This window comes from Lynx canadensis, chromosome A1 (genome assembly GCF_007474595.2).
Source record: "Lynx canadensis isolate LIC74 chromosome A1, mLynCan4.pri.v2, whole genome shotgun sequence".
In the NCBI taxonomy this organism is placed as follows: domain Eukaryota; kingdom Metazoa; phylum Chordata; class Mammalia; order Carnivora; family Felidae; genus Lynx; species Lynx canadensis.
The window spans coordinates 214909913-214930286 of NC_044303.2; the positions used below are offsets into that span (position 1 = coordinate 214909913).

The 20374-nt window shown below is 38.8% G+C and overlaps 1 protein-coding gene across 2 annotated transcripts in view; it reads right to left on the reverse strand.

The window, feature by feature from the left end:
- The window catches only part of CDH6 (cadherin 6), a 127320-nt gene that overhangs the window by 47407 nt on the left and 59539 nt on the right, over window positions 1–20374 (reverse strand). The window contains exons 2-3 of one of the 2 annotated variants that reach the window (XM_030332047.2): window positions 8166–8403; window positions 7346–7702 (exon numbers count right to left, since the gene is read on the reverse strand). In XM_030332047.2, the coding sequence (XP_030187907.1) occupies window positions 7346–7573 (228 nt within the window). In that variant the 5' untranslated portion in view covers window positions 7574–7702; window positions 8166–8403. The remainder of the gene's footprint in view (window positions 1–7345; window positions 7703–8165; window positions 8404–20374) is intronic. The other variant, XM_030332038.2, reaches the window with a different exon arrangement.

Here is a 20374-nt window from a genome sequence, read left to right on the forward strand (position 1 = left end):
CGGTGGACCCATAATATGACAAAAAACAAAGAATTCTGCTGCAAATCAAGTGTTTATATTGTTTAATAATAGTACAAACAAGTAAGGTAATGAGTAAACAAATACTTAGCCATGTCTATAATATAGATTGGAGGGGATTTGTTATAATGAACATGTAGCATCTCTATAACCTTCTAACAACCTCTAGATCTGTTCGACTTGTGGAGTACGGAGGTAAAATAGCTCAGTGGGAACAAAAAGGACCTGAATCCTTAACTCTCTCATATTCACCTTGATCCCTCCATTTCGTTCAACAAATTGAATTGCCAGCAGGAGGACATAGGATTCCACAGACATAATGACGTGGAAGTTGGAGGATTTGGGATTGGGTCCTTCTTTGTCTTTCTATATTTTACTCTACTTGCATGACCCAGGCAATTGAACAGTTGCCTTTGGGTTTATGACCAAGGTCAGACATTCTAACTGTGCTGTTCTCCACACGAGCGACTATGTGGAGAGTTTAAGATTCAGAAAGAGAACTGCTGTTACACAGGACATCTTAGCATCAAATAGCAAATTGAAGCTTTTGTCATTAAGAAAGGGAAATCAGTTGGTGACAGGGAAACACAATGAGGATTACTGCCAATATTGGCAGTTGGGAAGTTACTTTTGAAACATTTTTAAAAAGTACATTCAACCAGCGAGTGCACGGTCTCTTAAATACACTAACCAATTGAAATATAAAAATGTTAAATGGCTGAACATTAAATTTAAATGATGAAGAAGAAAGATGTGCCCAAGGCACTTGTCCTGACTCAGGGAGAAAAGATTATTGCAGGTCATTGAACCAGAATAGAAGTTTAGAGAAGGTTATCAAGGGAAATAAAAAGAAAAGACACATTTTCATCACAATGACCAAAAAGACTGCTAATTGCATATCTAATTTTAAAATGCTCACATGTAACTATTTTGAATATCACTGATGTATTCTGAAAATTAAAATCAAGGAAAAGTAAAAGCATTGTGCATTATAATAATGCAAACATATTTGTGTAGCTCTTTGAAACTAGTCTTAACATTTTTTTTTTCCTCTCTACCCTTGGGTTTCACACAGCAGGTTCTCAGCAGATATTTGTGGTATTGAGCCAGATGCAATCACTGAATGCCAAAGCGTGTTCTGGGAATGTTTTTTCATTTGCTCCTTGCAATGGCTCTGTGAAGTAGTGGATGTACAGGGGAAGGAAAATAACTGAGCTGTTACGAGGTCAGACAGACACTGACCATCAAGTCTAGCAGGCAAATACTTGAGTGCTCTGAGCCTTGGTTTACTCATATGTAAGACAGGGATCTAAATCGCATCTAGTCTGTAGGGTTGTTGTGAGCTTCCAAGGAGTTAATACATCTGAAGCAGTGAGCAGCGTGTCTGGAACAAAGTAAGGCTCAGTAAATGTTAGCTGTGACGATGCTTTAATCTGATGCTGCTGTTTCAAGCTGCAGTCGTTAAATGGCTTCTCTGAATCACCTGTCAAATTAGCGCGAGGAGGTTTCTGCTCTTCAATTTATGATCTTTTCAGAAAAAAATTGGAATACAAGAAAGCAATATTTTAATGATAGCATCTTTTAAATGGTCTTTCAGAATGAGTATAATATCGCTTCATGTTTACTGAATTTGGATCATGTAATTATAGGAATAAATAATTGTTCATTCCTAATTTTAAAGGTGTGTATGGCTGACACTTTTATTTTTATGGGCCGTTAAAACATTACTGTCTAATTATCCTGAGACTAGTGGCTTTGCTGAATTGGGTAGACATTCATTTTAAGGACTCAAGAGAAAGGCATGTTAGGAAGACCTGTACATTAGAACCTCAAGTACAACCCAAATTTTCATGGTGTTTAAAAAAGCACAGCATATCTATTTTTGGTGGGGGGGAAACTCCACAAGAGAAAACCATCATCACCTTCCAAAAAGGTAACATCAGAAAATATCTATGAAAATACACAGCTTGTCAAATTTCATAAAAACAGATCTCCTGGTATGCTACTAAAAATAGAAGCTTCTAATGGAGCTTCATCTTATGTATACACTATGTGGAAGGAGAGGATAGAGAACACTGTGAAGAACAAAATGGAGGAGACAGGGAATTAAACACTGTTGTGGACTGTTTAATGATCAGGTGCAAATCTTCTGCCTAAAACTGTGCAAAGGTCTGAGCTTGAAATATATTCATCTTTGTATTAATGATTGGCCGCATCTTCAAAATCTAATCTATCTCTGCTATGTTCTTCTTCTCTTATTGAACCTAATCTTAGACTATATGTGAATCATCACCAAGGAATTGCTACATTATATAAAGCTGGCAGGAGGGGTGTAGGGTTTTCTGAAAATGTGGAATTACAATGTTTCCCCCTTATTTTTCTATTAAGTTTACATAAGCCAAAGATAACCCAGATGGATATCATATAAAAGCAAATACTCTTCCTGTTCCCCCTTGACATGAAAACACGTATCACTTTCCATTTTGCCAGCATTGGTGACATTTCCACTCTCCTGACTGTCCAGTCTTGAAATCTCTGTCTCTCTTTTGGCTTCTGCATCTAATTAATTGGGAAGTCCTGCTAATTCTCCCTCTGAGGTATGAGCTCACACCTGCTGTTCCTTTAAGAGTGCTTCCAATATTATCACCTCCTTTAGAAAGCTCTACTGAGCCCCACGCCCAGTTGGCTCCTCTCCTTCATAGTTCCATAGTACTTTCTAGAGGCCCATTTTATCACTGAACTTGCCACGTTTTGTTATAGTCATTGCCAGTGATAATGCTGCGAACTGAAGCAGTGGTTGTCAAATTCCGCCACATATTAGAATCATAAACAATTAAAAACCAACTCAGTCAGAATTTCGGGGTAGGTGAGACCCTGGCCTAAGCATTTTTAAAAGCAGCACTTTTCAAATGTTAATATGCATACAATTCACCGGGGATCTTGTTGAAATGTAGATTACGATTCAGTAGATCTCAGGTGGGGCCCCAAGAGTCTGCATTTCTAACAAGCTCCCAGGTGACACTGATGCTGTTTATGCTAACTCTGCTACAAGCTGCCCCCAGATGGTCATGTATTTTAGAAAAGAAATCGTATTCTTTATCTGTATCTGTATGTATATCTGTATCTTGAGCTCACAAACTCTTACCCAATACAGACAACATCTTCCCTCCCTGTTGCCCACACCTTCCACCACCATTTTTAGGTGAGTAGAGGTGTGGAGACTTTTCTCATAAATCAGAATCCAGATTGTCAATATTTCAGCTCTAATTGGCCTTCCCCACTTTTATTCCCAGTAAGTGCCTCTCTCCCTAGCCCTGCCGTGTCCATGCTTCTGCATTAATCTTACTGGCCACAGGACACAGTGAAATGCTGGGGAGCATTCAGACAGCTTAGAGGAGAGAGGTCCAAGTTTTGAATGTGATCTTATCTATTCACCTCATTGTTACCCCAGCGTCAGGATTCTGTCTTCTCTTGTGCTCATGTGACTCTCCCTCTTATCTCCTTCCACACCCGACAGCCCTCTGCTCCCACCCATTCTCACATTTCCCTCACTCACCATCCTCACTGTTGTCCCTACAGACTTACCACAAAGTAATGGAAACAACGAACATGAATACAAATATAAACAGATGCTTGTAGAGTAAAAAACTCTTCTACTTTAAGTGCTACTTGCTCAGCTGCATTACTTTTTCTTCGTTAACACTTCTGTCCTTTACAAGTACAGACCAATCTTTTTCATTTCAGGCCCAGAGGATGGACTCTAAGTAATGTTATTTCATTAGGCTAATAGCAAGATTTAAGGTTCTATTGGCCTTTGTACACCTTTAAGTGCCAGCCTACCTACAGTCCAGTGCTGTCCGCAGTACATGCTGAGGCATCCTGGGGTGTAGCAGGGAACCCACTGTGGTGCCAGGAAGTATTTTAACATTTTGAGGGAAATACTAGCAACACTTGGGCTCTGTGAGTCTCCTTGTGAATTACTAGGCCAGAGAAGTTAACAGTTTCAACAGTAGGTGGTGCTCCATTCCTTTCGATGATGTCATATATTTATATTTTCCCATCGAACTTGTGATAATAAGAGAGTACAATGCAAGATCAATGTGGAAAAGGAACTGAGGGGCAGCGTCTGATCTTAGAAGTTGCACAGTGCCGGGGCGCCTGGGTGGCGCAGTCGGTTAAGCGTCCGACTTCAGCCAGGTCACGATCTCGCGGTCCACGAGTTCGAGCCCCGCGTCGGGCTCTGGGCTGATGGCTCAGAGCCTGGAGCCTGTTTCCGATTCTGTATCTCCCTCTCTCTCTGCCCCTCCCCCGTTCATGCTCTGTCTCTCTCTGTCCCAAAAATAAATAAACGTTGAAAAAAAAAAAATTTAAAAAAAAAAAAAAAAAAAAAAAAAAAAGAAGTTGCACAGTGCCTGGGAGATGCCCACATGCTGTAAGTAACTGTGGTTATTTATGAATAAAATTAAAATATTGGTTTTTCTGCTGATTGCTGTGTATTTTTTTCAAATAACTACTTATTTGTTAGAACATAAATACCTGTTAAGTTGTTTGGCTCTATTTCTTGTGTCCTAAGGGCGCTGTAAAAACGATTATTGAAATATCAAGGGCACTGCAAACCAAGAATGTTTTGGAACCTCTGCTACAGTTTAATCTTTTTTTTTTTTTTTTTTTCCCAAAAGTTTCTTGACCTTGTGGATCCAGATCATCACATCAGGTATGTGTTTTGTTCCGTATCTATTTAAAAGTGGACCAGGGGCTCCTGGGTGGCTCCTCAGTTGGGCATCTGACTCTTGATTTCAGCTCAGGTCATGATCCCAGGGTTGTGGGATCCACACTGTCAGGCTCCATGCTGAGTGTGGAGCCTGCCTAAGATTCTCTCTTCTCCCTCTGCCCCTCCCCACTCTGTCTCTCTCTCAGAAAAAAAAAAAAAATGTGTACCAACTTGTTGCCACAGAAGGAACAAACATTTTTTTCCCTTAAAAAATTATTTTGGCCTATTCTTAATTGTGATAAAAACACATTACACTCAAATCCTTTTGCCTGTTGATGAAGCATAACCCCAAAGATAGATTTGGGGAAATGCCCTATTTACAGTCTTAAACACATCTGAAGCAGCAATGCTGGGAATCACGACAACTTCAATTATTGCCCTTGCTTCCCCCCACCCCCAGTAGATATCTTCTTATATGTTATAACTTCAAGGAGGTGGGGGTGGGGTAGGGATGATGGTAAGGTAGGGAAATAGGTCTAGCTGCCAATAAAATACCTACATCCCACTCGTTAAGTTGAAGCTATGATTGGGAAGGGATTTTGCCTCCATCTTCTACCTTTTCCATCCATTGGGAGATCCCTTAATTACCTCATTTTACTTCTGCAATGATATAAAAATCAATATTTGTGCATTACAGATAGATTTAGTAGAGTGTTTATAACTGATCTGCTTGCCGATAATAATACTGTCTTTATGCACCTACTATGTGCCAGCCACTAGTTCCTGTCTCATGTAAGTTCATGCGGCAGGCTTCACTGCCTGCATTTTCCAGATGAAGAAACTAAAGCTGGGAAGGTTAACAACCTGCCTTGGCCACACATGTGGCAGTGCAGCCAGGCAGCCTCAGGTCCACTTGGAGTCCACAGCTCGAAACTTTTCCCCGTGGCAATATTACCTCTCAGAATTCTCATGGTAAAATTGATTCCTACGCGGTTTTATCCATTTCTGTTTCCAGGATCCTGAAATATCCCAGCCTTTCTTTAAGAACACGAGGTATTTTTGATATAAAATGGCCTCACAATTTTAGAAGAAAAAAGCAGAAAGGAAAAAGGGGGAATCAGTTATTAAGAAATTTTAATCTTCTATGACAATAATGTTATTTGTATTGCAGAAAGTGCTTTAAAGGTGATAAGATTATTATTATTATTATTTACAACCATTACTCTGTTAATATAGTGCTAGTCAAATTTCACAAGGAAATGGAGAGAAGTACAAATAAGTGGACTGTCTTTTTTCAGCAGTCACACAGCGTGTGAGTTTCACATCAAATTCAAGGCTAAACCCTTGGGGATCTGTGTTGATGTTCACCCCTCCACTGAATACTTCCTCTCCTACTTTATTCCACATTAATAATTCATTCATTGGAACAATGCCTGGTTACCTCAGCCCAAGCCATGGATGGCTTTCCTTCATTTATAATGGTAAATACTTAAAGAGAATATTTGCACACTGTTATTTAGGGGATATTTGATAACAGATTGAAATGTGAATGCGGAGCCCTTGGAATCTGCCAGATTTATGCTGTTTGCATGATATCCTAATATGATTGTTTCAAAATCATAGCTGTAATCATAAACAAAGACATTTTATCATTTCTGTTATGTTCATTCTCTGTTCATATAAAGGATATGTGACAATTATTTTTCTTATCAGTACCATATTATGAAACGCAGAAGCTACAAAACACAAATATGTGTCTATTTGTCCCCCCATCTCTGCCGCATGCAGATATTCTGCAACAAGAATGTAGCTGATGATAACATTTCAGTGAAACTCACGATGACAGTATAACTGAGCTGTTTCCCTGACTCAGCTCCAGTAACGTCCAAGGGCTATAATAAGTGATGCCCTCCTCACTCTACTTTCTAGAGTCAATAAAATGGTCAGATGATATTTGGAAATAGCACCTTTACATAACCATGTTTCTCTTTTGTGAACCTTGCCACAATTAAAGCACTATCTTCTGAAATGCCTCACTCTGGCCAGTTGAAACAAGACAAAACCAGCCATAGCAGCAACAATAACAGCGACCAAATCTAAGGCAATATGGTGGATTTTGCGGACAAAGGGCTCCATCTGGTCAGAGAGTGGATGGCACTGTCGGGTGCAGTATTAAGAAGTAGTTAATTTGAACCTGGCCAAAGGACTAACGCTCAGAATGTTTGCTTTCAGAATCAGAAAAAGGAACCTTCCTTCCCTTACAGCTTAATCGCTCTATTCCTGTTTTTAATACATCCTACTTTATAGAATAGCTGGACCACATTTTTCAAGCTAAAGTAAAAATTAAAGGATTTATGATAATCCTATGTGGATGGTTGTGGGCGTTTCGTTTTCAGTGGAAGCATTTCTTTCTTTGTTGCACTGCTAACATTTCTCAGCTTCTTGCTACAGTCTTCTTCCCGAAACTACTCAAGTGAAAAAAAAAAAAAGTCTCACCAGATAAGCAACAATTCTTACTGTATTGGGGGAATAGTTCACATCCTCCCCGTCTATTTATTAGGAGTAACTTCTTCAGGCTTTAAAACCAGAATGTCAAAGTGCCCAATGGAATCCTACCTTGCCCACATACTGATAATCGGATCCCGTGTATTCCTCCAGGAGAAAGAACTGATTCCACATCCAGCTTCTTTTCGAACGGTTCAGCTCATTTTTGCTGTTTCCAGAGAGCTCCAGGGCCCTTTTCTTTGCTGGGAAACCACTAGTCCTCTTAGATAACGGAGTTGAGAAAGTTGGGTAGGGCTGACCAACCCAAAAGAGTAGAATGAAGTACCGGTAAGTTCTCATTCTGATGACACAGTCCACTCTCTGGGCAGTGGGTGCCCTGCTCCTTCAAGTGTCTTTGTTCACTGCACTCTGTCCAGTGTCATCCCTCCTTTCTTCCTTAATGTTCTTTGCTTGGCTCTCAGAGGATGTCTGGAAAGAATAATAACATATCAAACATTTTTAGAGATGCTTAAAATTCAGTGTTAGAGCAAATAAGCTCTGGAGAGAGAGGGCGGAAATTTCAATAGCAAAACAACAAAAATAAGTTGGCTATCAATTTTGAAATGAGGAAAATGTTCTTTCAGATATGCTAAATGGAAGGCATGTGCCGAGTAGGAAGCTGCTGTTTTCCTTTCTCCTTTTCTAGCGCTTAAAAATCCTATTTTAAGTAATAGCATTGCTGTAGGTCAACATGCCAGAGTGGATTATTTCACTACTCTCTTTTCCTCGCTAGTATGTGGGCTGAGATCTGGTTAGGAGAAACGAGTTTGTGTTTCTGATTCCATTTGCATATATATCCTCATGAACAAGTCTGAGGCAAAGAATATCACAGACAGTTTCAATTCAGCTGAAAGTGGATACTGTTGAATTTTCACTAAAATGTACTGAGTACCTGTGATGTGTCTGCATAAGTCAAGGCAGAGTCTGCTCTTCAGACTCTTGGCTCCATCCATGGGTTGTGGTAGACTGGCCTGGGTCAAGGAAGGTTGGAAAAGACCACACATCTTCTTTTCAAAATGCATACTAGCACATTGAAGTTTCTGGAGTGAAATTTTGCAACAGCGATGCCAGCCTACATTTAATAAAGGATTTCTCAGACTTGACCAGGAAGCTGTTTTTCCTCATACGACCTAATAACATTATAGGATAATGTTTTAGAATTTGTATATAATAGAATATAGGAATTAAATGAGCAATTCTATTTAAATTTCTTTAGGAAATCCTGGGTTTTCATCTCTAAATTTTACATATATCATAAGCAATCAAGCCTATATATATAAATTGGTCACAATGCCTATGTAATTTTAACAGGTGCATCAGGTATATCTCAATATCACAGTGAGAGTTGTCGGCTACAGGATGCCCAGAAAAGTCAGCTATTATACTTGTGAGTAATAATTTTCCAGGACAAATATTAACTTTCAAGAACGTAACCTCACATTAAAAAAAATCCTTGGGCCAGATTGCCTGGCAAAGATGTTACAAAGTGGTTTATATTTCATGTAATTAAAATAATACATGCCCATATCTCCATCCTAAACTTTTCCATATTTCTCGAAAAAGAATCTAACAAATGACTCCTTCATTGTACTATTTGAGATGGGAAAATTTCTTAAATTATACTAACCAAACATATGCAGCGCTTTGTAATGTAGAACATAACAGTGATTAAACTGGTTCATTCACGAAAGAAATACAGGTAAAGAAACACGTTTTAGGTAATAAGAACAGAATTTTCTCTGTGTCTCCTATTATTGTAACAGGTAAATTTATAGATGACCAGTGTTTTGATTTTTTTTTTTTTACCCCAGCAATGAGTAATTATAGCCACCAAACACATGGTTTAGTGGAAAGCTTTCTATTGGAATATAAGTGAGATATTTTATAGTGTTCAGCATTTTTAAACCTTTATTCCATTACTATGCATCTTCTTGACAGCAGGCTGGGGAAGTTGAAAATTCCACAGGTGAGTGAATTAATACTGTGACAATTAGTCATGCTGGAAAAATGCCAGGCAATCGTATACTTGTCATTATGTGGCCTTGGTACAGGTGTGGAATAACTGATGCTCGGTTAGGTAATGACGATTCTGTTCTTCTCGCGGATAGTATATAAAGGGGATTGAGGGAGCATATGGAGAAAAGCCCTCTAAAGACATCTATTCATTTTTAGCAGGAGAGATTACACTGAGGTTGATTCAGTGGAAATTACATTTTTCTTAATTTCTCATATTCTCCATTATTTGCATAGACAAATCCTGCAGTGAAGAATTACACGTCTGTTGCTGCACTCCGTGTGTGCCCCATGGTGCTGGCAGGAAAGAGGGATACAGAGAATGGAGGTGTCAGCTGTTTAAAAGGCAGACTCCTAAAGGCCATTTTAAAGAAAAATCGATCCCTGTGGGTGTTGTGTGGAAACTCTACAAGCTGTTGCCACTTGAATATTAAATATTAGTTCTTTTTAATATCACAGATACCAAAATGTCAAGTATTTTTCTTTCTTTCTTTCTTTCTTTTTTTTTTTTTTTTTTGCTTAGTTGGTAATGAGCTTTTAAAGTGATGCAAATTTAAGCAGTGTTTGCAAGTATGCTAGAACATCTAGTTTTGCTATAACCCAGCTCTTTTTGTATCAACTTGGCAGGGTGTGCCCTTGTTAAAAACTCAATATGCAAAATTACTAAAATTACTATGATCCGCTCATATTTAGTGTTAGCTTTTTAGAGGGATAGACTTCTGTGTGAAATTCATAGTTTAAAAAAACTCCAACGAACTGAACTGTTGAATATATAACTTAGCAATTCTCATTTAATACTTTGTAATAGGCAAGATTGCATGGTGGTTAAGATTATCAATGCTGGAGCCAGATTGCCTGGGTTTAAATCCAGACCCTGTCCATTAGTTGCTGTGAACTTGGGAAAATGCTTAATCTCATCTGTACCTTAGTTTCTTCTTTGTAAATGGGGATAATTACAGTAACTACCTCATAGTGTGTTGTAAGGATTAAGTCATTCCATGCAAAGCACTTCTAAACAGCGCGTGGCGCTTAATAAGGTCTTAATAAGTATCACCTGCTATTATTATTATTACTGTTGTTATTACTATTGTTATTGTTACCATGATGCATTGCATATTAAGAATCCATCTATAGCACACTGCAAAAGTCTGCAAAAGATAGCATGGTTCCCTCTTATGCTTGAATATTTTTTAATTTTTCTAGAAGCGCTTCCGAGCAAGTCAAATTCTTTTTTTTAGTCAAATTATTTTAAAATTAAAAAAAATAGAACATCTTTAAAAATCAAAATCACACTATTTGCTAATCATTTTCCTCTGTGTAGACTTCAATTCGGGATTTCATAGTAATGGTAATATAAAAACAGAGAGGGTGGAAGCTTTATGCCCACTGACTGCATGAAGAATGTGGGCAAAAAGGAAAGTTCACTGGAGGATGGACTCATTCATGGAATCTGTGCTTTTTTTCCCCCTTTCCATTAAAATTTTTTTAATGTTCATTTTTGAGAGAGACAGAGAGCACCTAAGTCTGATGCTCAACCGACTGAGCCATCCAGGTGCCCTTCCTTTCCATTTTGTTGTGTTAAGGTTTTGAAAGTCATCTTTATTCAGGTGGAAAAAATCAGAACCCAGTTTCAATGTAGGAATTTTGCCCTTGTAAAAATGATACCGGACAAACATGTCTTTGTGTAATTTATGTGCTATTTTTATTTTAACGTTATACTGGATAAGAATATGATAAAGTTTAAATGAGTGATATGTATATATTTTAGATTTTACTTAATTAAAAAATATGAAATAAAAACATATTCCAAGCATACTCTTAGATCCAAAAAACAGGATTCTTAGGATGCGGAATTGCCATAGGTCAAGGAGGGAAAAGTCCAGTGTAGCACAACTTTGAGAAATAGGGGAAAGTTGCTGACTTGTAAGCAGTCAAAATACAGGAGTACCACATGGCAAGTAGTAATCAGCTATGCAGGCTCATTTTGTAGATGTCAAGAAGTAAGCCAAAAGGATAAAGAGTTAGGGCATGCATAGACACTGAATTTTAAAATAGCAGGCAGGCATGGTATTCAGTCAGGAAAGAATCAGAAGGTTAGAGCGCGAGAGAGCAAACAATGCAAAACAATGTAGAGATTGTACCTTTTGTCCCCATCCCCTCATGGCACTAAGAGCAAATCAGTTAGAAATATCAAAAACTCTATAAAGACAAGACTTGAGCTGCCTAATTGCAGCTTAATGGCAGCTTAGCAATGGACTTAAAAGATTACTTGATAGACTGCGTCTCTACTTTTTATTTTCTTTTTGCTGGGATCTGGGTTTTTTTGGGGGATTTTCTGTTTCTTATAGGCCATCATTTGTACACTCTGAAATGTGATATGCGAAAGTGGTTGATCCGGAAAAATAGTTTGAGTCGTTGCAGAAGCCCTTTCTTAGCGATGTGTAGAAGGTAATTAAGATGTTTATGGATAGGGGCACCTGGGTGGCTCAGTCAGTGGCCTGTCTGACTCTTGATTTCGGCTCAAGTCATGATCCCAGGGTTGTGCGATCGAGCTTCACATCTGGTTCCATGCTGAGCATGGAACCTGCTTAAGATTCTCTCTCTCTCTTTCTCTCTCTCTCTCAACCTCTCTCCCTCCCTCCATCTCTCTCTCTCCCTCTGTCCCTCTCCCCGCTCTCTCTCTCAAAGATAAAAAAAAAAATTAAAAAAAGATGTTTATGGATAGTGGGGCAAGGCCCACACAGCATTGATAATTGCATATGTTGTAACTTAATTTGCCTGGCAGCCAGTATGCATATACATTCAATCTTCACGCGAGTACGTAGCCAAGTCCAGCTTTTATTTAATGAAAGCCATTTAGGAGGAGCCTGGAACTCATTAATTCACGAGCTACCAGTTTAGAATATGTGATAATTAATGCACAAGCTCGGCTAAAGTTTTCCTTTGATTTGCAAAACCTTTTTCCCTAGATTATTGGAAATTAATAATGTAAAAATATTTCATAGGGATATATAGAATGAGAAGATAAACTACAGTGTCTTCAAGTTCCCTAGAGTCCTTTGGAATCACCTTCTATTTGCAAATCATTAATATGCTAATTAAAAACTTCTCTATTGATTGAATTGCTTCTCTGGTGACTTATGTTTGATAACAGTCTGAATGTCTCAACTGTGTTATCTGGTTTTGAGATACTGATTTTATTATACTATTTACAAACAAATAAGTAAATATTAAACAGGTTTAAAAGCAATATAATTACTTTAAAGTTTTAGAATTCAGACTCAGCATACATTTGTTCTTTTATTCTTGATTAATTCTAATCAGTGCCATATTACTATAATGCTACCTAGGCTTACAAATTAAACCAAGCATGTTCATTCTTTGGTATGCAGAGCCTTAACCTGGGCACTAAAAACATAGGAAGCATTCAATAAAACAACATTCTTAATATACCTTTAACCATTTACCATAGTGAGAGAATATTTTAAAATCTGGTAGGAAACCGTTTCTTTGAATAAATAGTGTTTCATATAAATGCTGTAGCATGGTATTTTGCATTGATGCTGCTTACAAAAAACACTTCCGAAAATATTGTCTATACATGAGTCATCCTAACCCTTTGGCAGAACCCATTAGCAATGCTTTGGCATATGTATTATAAATCCCTTACTAAGTTCTGGTACATTTTCTCACCTTAGATCATTAATGAAGTAGAAAACAACTGGTTATTTACAACTACTTAACATTTCTCCTGACTCTATTGTATTCCAACCCTGAGCCTGAAATTGCTCTAGTCCCACAAAGCCTTTGGGTGCAGTGGGGATGAAGATGGTATTTACTCCATTAGAACCTAGCAAATTTAAGAAACAGAACTGTGATATCAGGATAAACCAAACAGAGGGCAGCCAAAGGTACCCGTGCCTTTCTTCAAGTAAATCTTTAAAAACGTCCATGTTCTTTATTCTGAGAGAGGAGCTTTACAACCAATTAAGTTTTTTCAAGATCAATTATCCGCTCTCCCAAGAAACTTTGTTTTGAATAAGTTGCCTCCTGCTGTGCATAAAAAGTCTACAGTACATGGCTGATCCTCTAGAAGTGGTGGCATAAGGATAGAACCAATTTAAAATTTTTGGTAGAGATTTCACATGAAGTCTTCATTTCTAAACTTCCATTTCATTTTTCTGTAAATGTCAAAGTCACTGTTGAGTAAAATTGGTTCTGTTTCATGTGTGTAATGAACTCCACTGAAATGTGTCAAACAGCTTTGGCACCTCTCATCACGTAGCATTTCTCTTGTGCCAATGAATCATCATGGCAACAGCCATCAAATGATGCCTGATTTTTTTTGTAAATGTTTATATTTGTGGATAATATGCCAATCTGTTTGCAAACTGATGTATTTCCAGATGAAGCTATTTTAACAGTATTACCCTCGTTCTAAAATCACATTCCACACATTGCATTAATGAAGATAAAATCGAATGTGTTACAGCACATAAAATGGTGTTTCATGTGTAGTTGAGGCTCAAGGAATATTTGTTGATGTGAAATACTCATTTGGGACAAGAAACCCCCAAAAGCACGAATCAGAGGATAAAGACGAAGTTCTTTTTCCACATGGGGGAAGAATTCCAACCTATTTTATCATGAGAGAAAGTTATCAGGGTATGGTTAGGAACGGACTCTGGCACACCACACATCTGGATTAGAAGCTCAGCCCTACTCAACACTGGCTGGGGATCAACATGTGTCTCAATTTCTTTAACTATAACATGGGACAATTTTAACAGTACTTACCCCATAGGATGCCTGTGAGGATAAAATGAATGAATTCATGTGAGGTGTTAACAGTAAGATGGCCACAATTACCTAAGCTGTGAAAAAAAAAAAATCTTAGCAGAGGACACACATAGGCTATACCAGGAGCAGAGTTTTGCCTCTTGTGTATTTCTTGTTTGCAACTGAACAGTTAAACCAAAATCAGCCACCAATCTTTAAAGATCAGTGCATGCTCATTTCTGGATTAAGTTGATATCAGGAGTTCTGGTGACATTTTTATTTCTGGAGTGGACGGAGCTCCCTTCCCACGCATGGCAGGTGCTTCCCCACCAATCCTTAATGACGCTGTTCAATTGCTTCATTCCTTTATGCATGTTGCCTGGCTCCTGAGGGTGTCTGGGCTTGTGGATATTGTCTTTTCCCAAAAGATTTACTCAGGCAAACAAAGGAAAAGAGAAAGCATTTTACACCTTTAATTAGATATTCATAGCATGAATTTTAAACAACTTCTGTAGCAAACTATATGTCTAGGTTGCAGAAATGTATGAAAGACTTGATTTCATATTACTCCTTGCTTGTAAGTTAGGCTCTTTGGGAGCTACATTAATTCTTCTGGATGCATAGCCATTTAAGACAATGAAGCTTGAATAAGACTGCAAGATGTCAAAACCCGCTTGTACATTAGTGTGAATGATTTCAATGAGTTTGCTCTTCTTTTTCAATAGCTCAATGAGAGGGCAGGCTGAGAGTATTGGCTGGGAGCTGGGGCCGGCTGGAGACAAGGGTTTCTTAGTGGGTGTAAGGAGTTCAGGGCAGATTTAAATTTATTGAATTGTAAAAGCAGGAGTCACATGGTTGGGTTTATCATTAAGTCGTTACGAAACTTGGCACATCACAGATGATTCTAAAGGCTCATACTGGTGCAAAGTGTCATGAGGAGTGGAGATGTTGTATTTAATTTTTCCTGATATTATATCTAAGCCTTTCATTAATTACATGAAGTCTAACTAATAAGTAGTAATACTAGTTAAATCTACTGTGTTCCATCCCTGACCTTATAATGTGAAGGTACTATGCTAAGTATACCACAGACATGTTTTAATTTAGCCCTCATGCCCATTCTGTGAGGTGGATAATCTTCTTATAATTTCTGCTGATGAGAAACTAAAGCTTGGAGAGGTTGAGTAACTTGTCCAAAGCGATGCCATGGGTGTGTAATAAAGCCAGATCCTGACCTTGGCACCAGGGTCCTTGCTCTGAACACACCTTGAGGAGTCACAGCTCATAATAAGTGCTCAGTATGGTTGTGACTTTAGAATGGAGTCTTCATGACTTCCCTAAAATTGTAACAGCCATACAGGTTCCTAGAGGTAAAAATAGTCATCACTAAGTGCATAAGCTAAATAAGAACAGCAAAGGTTTGCTCTGTGCCAGGTAATGGAATAAATGCTCTATAAACATGTAAGTCTTTTTTTTTAATGTTTATTTATTTTTGAGAGAGAGAGACACAGAGAGAGAGAGAGATGGAGTGTGAGCGGGGGAGGTGCAGAGACAGAGGGAGACACAGAATCTGAAGCAGGCTCCAGGCTCTGAGCTGTCAGCGCAGAGCCTGACACAGGGCTCGAACTCACGGACTGCAAGATCATGACCTGGGCCAGAGTCGGATGTTCAACCGACTGAGCCACCCAGGTGCCCCTAAAGATGTAAATCTTAAACAAGAATCCTTTGAGATGGAGACTATCATCCTTACCCTCTGCTTCAGAGATGAGAAACACAGGTTTCGAGGGACTGGATCCTTTGCCCAAGGATGCACAGCCAGTGGTTGGCAGAAGCTGGCTAAAACCCAGCTAATCTAGAGGCTCCTTCTTAACTATAACATTCACTGTCTCATTTGTAGTTTGCTCATGGAGAAAGCATCTAGGTTTTACTTACCCTCATTTCAGACAAAATTTGAACAAATTTATCACCAGGTTTCTAAATCCCCAGCAAATTAAAGAGATTGGTCTAAGGAGCACTGGAGGCTGGAGTACCAATTTTAGTAGGAGGCGATGGCTGAGGGGGGCAGAGAGAATGGCTACAAATGGCCAGCAGAAGAACTAAAGACAAAGGATGGAGTCAGGGGCTGGTCTGGGGAAGTAGTGATGCTCTGTGTTCCTATGCCAAGAACAGTGCCTGTGCAGAGTGACAGCGGATAAGCATTGTAAAATAAGTGTGTGTATGGATGAATGCACAGGAGACTGAGTGTAAGAATGACTCAGTGCCTGAATTAATGACAGGATGACTCATGGGCGTGAGGATGAACATATGAATTCTTAGCAGCACTTGAGGGTACTACGATGTTGCAAATCTAGCAATGAATATTCATAACGATGACCCGGAATCATTAAGAAAAGGTCCAAGTCTCTTGAATACTTGAGAAGTCATGGATATGTACAATAAATCTAAGTACGACGACTATCAAAAGTTGTTGTGGTGGTGTTTAGGAGAGCTGGGTTTTAGGTCCCACTTTGTTTCTGTCTTTCTCTTCCCATTTCATCTCAGACAAGCTTCTCTATCTCTCTGAGCTTATGTATGAAATTAGGGCTGGAGTGCTATTACCAGGGAGAGCATAGCATCGTGGTTGGAAGCACAATCCAGCCAGTTCACCCATTTGTATCCCAGCATCAATACTCATTAGTCTTGAGGAGTTGTCAAGTGGCTTGACATGATGTGCTTCAGTTTTCTCATCTTCAGATTGGGAATAGTAAACTTTGGGGTCTTGGTGGAGGGACTTGATAAATAAAACCTGGTTTCTCTTTCAAAGAAATTTCCAAAGAAATTAAGAAATAACGCCTGGGTGGCTCAGTCGGTTGAGCGTCCAACTTCGGCTCGGGTCACGATCTCGTGGTCCATGAGTTCGAGCCCCGCATCGGGCTCTGGGCTGATGGCTCGGAGCCTGGAGCCTGCTTCCGATTCTGTGTCTCCCAATCTCTCTGACCCTCCCCCATTCATGCTCTGTCTCTCTCTGTCTTAAAAATAAATAAACTTAAAAAAAATTAAAAAATTAAAAAAAAGAAATAAAATGAAGAAGTGTGGGGCAGCTGGGTGGCTCAGTCAGGTAAGTGTCAGACTCAGGCTCTTTAACAAAATTATTTATTTATTTATTTTTGAGAGAGACAGAGACAGAGAGTGCATGTGTGTGGGAGGGGGTTGGCGGGGAGGGAAGGGGCAGAGAGAAAGGATCCCAAGCAGGCTCTACACTGTCAGCGCAGTCTGATGCAAATCTTGAACTCACAAACTATGAGATCATGACCTGAGCCAAAATCAAGAGTTTACTTAACAAACTGAGCCACCCAGGCGCCCCTAAGCATCAGACTCTTAGTTTCCCCTAAGGCCATGACTTTATGTTTCATGAGATGGAGCCCCTTGTTGGGTTCTCTTCTGCCCCCCAGCATGGAGCCTGCTTTGGATTCTCTCTCTCCCTCTCTCTCTGCCCTTCCCCTGCCTGCAGTCTCTCTCAAAATAAATGAACTTTGAAACAAAGAAGTGTTAGAAGGAGACTAAGCTATCACATTTATTACTAAAATAATAAAAGGCAGATTGGAAAGGTAGCTTAGTGTGAGAGCCGAGCAGGCTTGCTAAGTAAACCCCAGCGTTAGTCAGAGGCCCCCTGGAGTCAGGGTTGCATTTCGCTTTGTCTTTTACAAAAGCCACGGAGCAGGCTCTGATTCTACATGCAGCACCAGAGAGAATGACTTCCTGCTCCCACTTCTGGACAGCTAAGGTACAGAACCTGGATGTCTGTAGAAATGATCCCAAGGAATCTGTTTTCATACTCAATAATTTAAAAAGATCATTAGATGGGGCGCCCGGGTGGTTCAGTCGGTTGAGCGCCAGACTTTCAGTTCAGGTCATGATCTCACCGTTCATTGGTTGGAGCCCCCGCGTCAAGCTCTGTGCTGACAGCTCAGAGCCTGGAGCCTGCTTTGGATTCTGTGTCTCCCTCTCTCTCTGCCCCTCCCCCACTCATGCTCTGTCTGTCTGTCTGTCTCTCTCTCTCAAAGATGAATAAATGTTAAAAAAATTAAAAAAGATCATTAGAGACATCTGTGATCTTGAGAGCCACTAAGTCATGTATTAATTACCAACAATTCTTGTATTCATAACTTTGCTTTTTAGAGTTGTTTACAGCATCACTAAAAGGAAAATGTATGAATAATTTACAGATGGGGAGTTTGAAGCTTCCCTTAAAATATCTTTCACTTCAGGTCAATCAATGCGTTCTAGGCAAAATGAATTCTTTTCCATCTTTCTTCATCTTTCCCACTACACACACACACACACACACACACACACACACACACGAGGTGGGGGGCGAGAGAGAGCGAGTGAGCAAGCAAAAGGGATAATAATCTAGATGTTTTTATGTGCTTTGGACATTTGCCGGTTAGCACTGAAAACTACATGCTATTCTCACCCAAAAGGGTAGCACTATTTATAGCTGTGTAGCTCTTTATACCAAGTTTTAATGGGAAAAAATAATCGAACCCCCACTTGATGTTTGGATAGCTTCATTCATTCAATGTGTTTTATGTAACATTTTATTTGCAGAGGATTCATAACCTAAATTAGATGCTTCTCATAATATCCTGGTGTAATAACTTAGAAGACACTTAATTGAATAAATTCTGTATAACAACGTAAAGGGATACTGCAACATTTAAAGATTTATTCCCTGAGACGTACTAAAGTCGAAGGAGGTCTGCGCAGGTAGTGGCATCTTAACTAATCCAGGCTAATGTTAACTGACCATCAAATTAAACCTTCGCAGACAGGAAGACAATGTGCTTCAATGGGTTGCTGGATGTTTTATCAATTTTGATTGCCTTCATTTAAAAACTTTAATTAGAACCTCTGTTTACTTGAGTCAAATTGTGCATAAAATATCATGCAAAACATTTTAAGAGGGAATTTTAATTATACCACTAAAGAAATGCCCTTGTTCAATGTTTACTAAACACTTGCCAGAACAAGTTAATTAATACATGTTTAAATAAGTGAAAGAAAAAGAAGGGAAACAAAAAAGAATCACGTTCATCTTTTGTCAAGTTTTACTGCAGTTGTCAAAGAAGTTCAATTTCTAATTTAACGACTGTGCTGTTACAGTGTACATGTGTAATTATAAACAATGGGGCACCGGAACACAATGACGGCCAGCGGAAAGCTAATTCCCACTGGAAGTTGTTGTTCAAAATAATTGTGCGTTGTTACTTGATGTTCTGCAGTCATCAAATCAAGCACTTTGTAGTGCTCATTCATCTATTTATTTATTCCATGGTAGAAGATTGGAATGTTCAGTTGGCATCTAATATGGACTTTTAATTGTTTAAAGCTACAGAAAAATGCTTTTTAATAGAAAAAGCATAATGTGTAGACAAAAAAAATTTGATGATGTTGAATTTTTAGTTCTCATTTTAATATGCCACCAACTTTTTGACTTTATTTTTTTTTTAGAATCCTGATTTTTCTCATGTAGGAATGTAAACCATGATTGGCTATGTTAGTAAAGATTGATATTGGTAAACATTTGATAATTTACTAGAAAAGCAAATTGAAATCAATGTTTCTTGGATATACCCTATCTCAGTAGCTTTATGAAAAATTGGAAGAAAAAGTACCCAAATTAACTTAGAAATCTTCTGGAGAAAGAAAATGCACATATCCCATTAATGATCTCTACCATAATTAAGAAGCCTATTCTCTTACATAGCATAACCCACACAGTCCTATTGTAGTTTACTCCACTAGTGTTGAAACTGATCACCAAATTTCTCAAATCCTGTAAGAAGCCACAACCTGTGCTGGTCTGGGAAGCGACAGTGACTTAGGAGCAGGTCTCCCTTGGGTGTCCTACTTGAGGTTCCACTGATGGGCATAGCCAGGCCCATCAAGACAGTCAAATTAAGCCTCAACAGGATTGTTATAAAAATTACATATGATACAGTATGTAGAACACTCACCATGTTGCCGTGTAAATAGGCACCGAATATGAGTAGTATCCTTTTTGGTAAGCTCATTCATTGCTTACAAAGAACTGATGTTATGCAGTGCAAGAATAGTACATATGAACAATCTGCAGTCTTTGGGCCACTTAATATTAGTAAAAAACATGAAGTCAAAATATCATAAAAGGCAGCCTACTTAAAAAACAAAACAAAAAGTGTTTTCTTCTATATATTATTTTTCTTTAAAAAATTTTAAAAATATTTATTTATTTTTGAGAGAGACAGACAGAGCATGAGCAGGGGAGGGGAAGAGAGAGAGAGAGGG